General features: G+C 39.7%; 1 protein-coding gene across 1 annotated transcript; it reads right to left on the bottom strand.

The window, feature by feature from the left end:
• Nucleotides 1-645: 645 nt before the first annotated feature.
• On the bottom strand, nucleotides 646-1,651 carry LOC108344986 (indole-3-acetic acid-induced protein ARG2). Its single transcript, XM_017583532.2, has 2 exons — nucleotides 1,326-1,651; nucleotides 646-1,103 (listed from the first exon to the last, which is right to left on the bottom strand). The coding sequence occupies exons 1-2, from the start codon at nucleotides 1,397-1,399 to the stop codon at nucleotides 872-874; spliced, it is 306 nt and encodes a 101-aa protein (XP_017439021.1). The 5' UTR covers nucleotides 1,400-1,651; the 3' UTR covers nucleotides 646-871.
• Nucleotides 1,652-4,401: the final 2,750 nt, after the last annotated feature.

Raw genomic sequence — 4,401 nt, 5'->3', positions numbered from 1 at the left:
ATAGCTTCTCAGCCTTAAGTCGATTTCGGTAAAGGTTGTGTTTGGAAGCTTATTCGCCTTATTGTTACACGATTCATAGTACCCAAATTGATTCCTAAACATTTTACCAATTAAGACGGTACGATGTTTTCTATAGAGTGATATTGAAATCCCAAATATATTAATATTATCAAAGATATAATTTTCTTTAACCGTTCAATTTATGAGATATGAAATTACCTAAAATTCTTAACAATAACTTTATCTTTTATCTTGTGATAACTTAGTCAAACAGTCGATTTTATTTGTATTACAATCATTTAACTTATGAAATTTAATTATTCTTTTCAATAATTTTATTACAATAAATTAAAACCAGATGTCTAGAATGTTTTTTTCCTTTCATTATATTTCTCTTTTACTTCTCTTAAATAAACTATTTGTTTCACCAGCTTTCTTAAATATGCTTTTCCTTTTCTTTATTTAACTCAAGCTAGTGGATTAGGATTGATTCACAAGATTTATTTAATCTTAGTTTAATTAAATTTTTAAAAGTTTAAGGATTAATCTCTTTAATTTTCCAAAAAAATATACCAAACAAATACGGAAGAAAATAGCATAGTTACGTGAAAAAAAAAACAAAAAATGGACAAAGAAGATTTGAAGTTTGCTTAGAAAGTTACAAATAACTCCTGTTATTTTCCAAAGAGAATACAGCAAAACATAGTTACGAGTTCTCAACTGGAGATGACAAAGTCTTAATTCTGTAGAGAGAAATACAACAACTGTATGTAGATGATTGCCTCATAGTGAATAATCCCCGAAGGTTCTGTGAACTTCGAGATACATCTAACGTATAAGTGACCAAAGAGGTTCTGTCTTCAAGTTGAAATTAGTGGTTGAATTTTCCGCCCAAAACCGTAGCTCGCAGGTCAGCAACATCAATCTCGTTGGTGTTCTCTGGTCTGTAGTAACCGGTCACAGGGTCTGGGACCCACGAAACCTTTTCAGCACCTCTCACCTTCTCTTCCCCTGATTTTGGAACCATATTGCCGCTGATGGAGGCACCTCCTCTGCTTGCGCTCTGTGTCGCCGCCGCCGCCGCCGCCGCCGCAAACCCACGCCTGTTCCCACAAAAAGCCATATCAACGTTAATCACCGCTTTACCAATTCTTTATCCCTCATTTCACCACCCGTTACAGCAAGATTCCCCCTTTCGTAATAAAGGCAACAAGGGAGAAGAAAAAAATTCTCTCCCACCACAAATAAAGCCAAGAACTGCGGCTTTTGAAATATAGCAGAAGTTATTGAAAAGAAAAAAAAAGAAAGAGAAACAATTGGTGTACCTGGTTGGAGTGTTGGAGAATCCGTCGGCCACAAGAGCAGAGAGAACCTTAACGTTAGTGAAAGAGCGAGCCATGGGTGATTGAGTGGACGAAAGGGTGTTCAACTGCGGAAAGCTTGTTCCTCGGATGCGAATGAAGAAATGAAAACAAGCTCTCCACAGAAGACAAGAGAATCCTCTGTGGTCTAGAACGTTCCTGAAGGCAAGTTATTTTGTTATGAAGTGGCAGAGAGAAGTGCTCCGGTATATATAGACGAAGAAGAAGGAAAAAGAAATACGAGCCTCCTTAGAAAATTCCTCTCTTTCACACCACACCCGTTCGTTCATTTGTAGAGCCATTTAATTCTATACCCGCCTTTCTTTTTCACCTTCTAATTCATTTTCCTAAAATCAATTATTTCGATATATCGATATGGTATATGTACAATGTACTTGTCCAATCCAACGACAGTCGTGTAAATATACGAAAACAAATCAAAAGTATATTTATCTCATCACAATTTCACTGTCAGGAAACCTTAGTTAAATATACCAGTTTAATTAAAATTTTGTAAAAGTTTTAAATTTATTCATTAATATTGTATGCAACTATGATTGGCATGAACTAATAATTATGCGAGGAAAAGTCGGCGTCCGCCAGTGGTAAAATACTTTATGGATCCAGTGTTCTCCACATCATTGATTATAACGACCGTTTCTCGTAATGACATCAGACCATCCACGTGGCAATGTTTGTGGAAATTTTGAAACAGACTGCGGGACATGTTCTGTCCAAACACTCCTAATGTCGTGTTCTTTGTTACAGCATGTATTATAAAAAAGGAAGAGGTATCAAATTTAAAAAAATAAAATAAAAGTAAGGATTATGTTTTGAAATATTGATTTTATTGTTGATAATAACATAGCATAGGAGACCCGGCTCAACGCGTAGATCACGAGGCTCAGCGGGAAGCCTGGAATTGGGCATGTTTTGACTCTTCTTCCATTTGAAGTTTACAACTTTGCCAACTTGTCGGGTCGTGACCTGTTACATCAGCTATTTTTTTACGAAACTTATTATCGTTCATGGAAATCTTCCAATGCCAGATTTGACAAGTTCGTAGCAGGTGAGTTAATGGCTTCGGAATCACTATCACTTATGTTAAGCTGACTTTACCTATTTTTGTTTTTTAAAATTGTTACTGTAGGATTACATATGACCGATAGCCCATAATTGGGTGCATAGTCGAATGTATCGAACGACTAAGGTATGAAAAAGGACTTTGTAGTCGATCGATTACAAAATTATAGCACAATTAATATGGTAACTGCTATTGATGAGTGATTAATATTGACATTAATGATCATTATGAGATAAATTAATTAGTCAAATTCTTTTAAACTATATAAATAAAGGTTTAATTTTGAGCTAATGGACACTTTTTCATAATTGAATTACTTTAAACTTTCAGAGAAAAATTCTGACTTGAGCGTCGAAATGTCTTCTGCAGGTCAACCCCCTCAAATCAATCAGTCACCAAAAGCAGAGAGGAAGTAAATGTTCGTCTAAAGTAGGAGTGCTGCACAAGAATCATTCTCATCCCATTCCAGCAGAAACATTTTAACACCCACTGTGGGGCCGAGGATAGTAGAAGAAACCCAATCAAGACCATAAGGATGGCAGGACAACTAGACTCGTTGGCTTTATTTCAGGAAATGCAAAGGCAAATGCAAGCCATGCAGGCGGAGATTCCGACTTTGCGGTGAAGCGTGCTACAAGCAAAGGGAGCAGTCGAATCAATAGTCGACAACACCTACTCATGCTCCTACAGTGGAGGTTGCTCACACAGAGCCCGAGGAAGCTGTACAAGAGGAAAATAGTGTCAGGACCCGTCCGGTTCGCCTGGCTAATGCCGGTTGGGGTGTTGAACTTCACCCGTTCACGATGGCTATTATGGAAGAGCCATTGCCGGAGAGGATGCCTCCAGCTCTTGACAAGTATGATGGATTGAGGGATCTGGAGGAGCATTTGAGATCGTTTGTGGACGCCATGGCGATTTATTCGCCCGATGACTTGGTGTGGTGTACGATATTTTCCCTATCCTTAAAGGAGAAGCTCTAGCATGGTTTAATTCCCTTCGCCCTCGGACTGTGGACAATTTTGGTACCCTGCGCAACAGTTTTCCTCCAGCCAGGCGCAAAACCTTACCTTTATTGAACTGACAAAAATCAGGCAAAGAAAAGATGAAGGCCTGAGGGATTTTATGGACTGGTACAATCGAACTGCACGACAAGTAAAGGACGTGGGCAAAAAGTTCATCATGAGCACTTTGGCCACAACCTTAAGGCCTTGTTCCTTCGCGGATAGCTTGTTCGCGCGACTACCTTGAACCATGGAAGAGATGCAGGAGAGGGTCGCTGAGTTCATCCGAATTGAGGAGATGCGTATTGTCCAAAAAAGGCAGCATGGGGAAAATGCTTCGTCCTCAGTCAAGAGCGAAAGGAAGGCAAGAAGTCATTTGTTCCGGACGAACGACCTAAGGGTAACAAGTATAGAGATGGTCAAAGGATCTAGATTTAATGAGTACACCCATCTGAACGCCCTAAGGGAAAAAGTTTTAGAGGAATCCTCTACCGCTGATCTCCTCCCCCCTTTGAAGAAAAAACCAACGCGCAAGAATGTGAATGATAGTAAGCATTGCCTCTATCATCAAAATATAGGGCATACCACTGAAGAGTGCACCACTCTCTAGGATAAGATTGAGGAGTTGTTAAGGGCAGGACCGCTGCAGCAGAAGTCAAAGTTAAGATCGAAAACTGCGAGAACACATTAACACCATCTTTGGAGGCTTTGCTGGAGGAGGGTCGACAACTTCAGCGAGAAAGAGGCATTTGAGAGAGTTGAAGAGGGTGCATAGGGTGGACGTGAAGAAACGCTAAATGCCACCAATCACATTTTCTGACGAGGATTTTCATGCTCCCGACTCTGAGCAGGATGATCCTATGGTGATAACCGCTGTTATCGCTTGGTACAGCGTTGGCAAAGTCTTGATCGACCAAGGGAGTTCGGTCAACATCCTTTACTGGAAGACGTTCCA

Source organism: Vigna angularis, chromosome 3, assembly GCF_016808095.1.
Source record: "Vigna angularis cultivar LongXiaoDou No.4 chromosome 3, ASM1680809v1, whole genome shotgun sequence".
Classification (NCBI taxonomy): domain Eukaryota; kingdom Viridiplantae; phylum Streptophyta; class Magnoliopsida; order Fabales; family Fabaceae; genus Vigna; species Vigna angularis.
This window is presented reverse-complemented; position numbering and strand designations above follow the sequence as displayed.

What these genes read in the sequence shown, in the direction of transcription:
- LOC108344986 (XM_017583532.2), bottom strand. Translation starts at nt 1,399, where the DNA reads ATGGCTCGCTCTTTCACTAACGTTAAGGTTCTCTCTGCTCTTGTGGCC. An exon ending in TTCTCCAACACTCCAACCAG is followed by an intron (nt 1,104 to 1,325) that starts GTACACCAATTG and finishes TTGTGGGAACAG; the next exon opens with GCGTGGGTTTGCGGCGGCGG.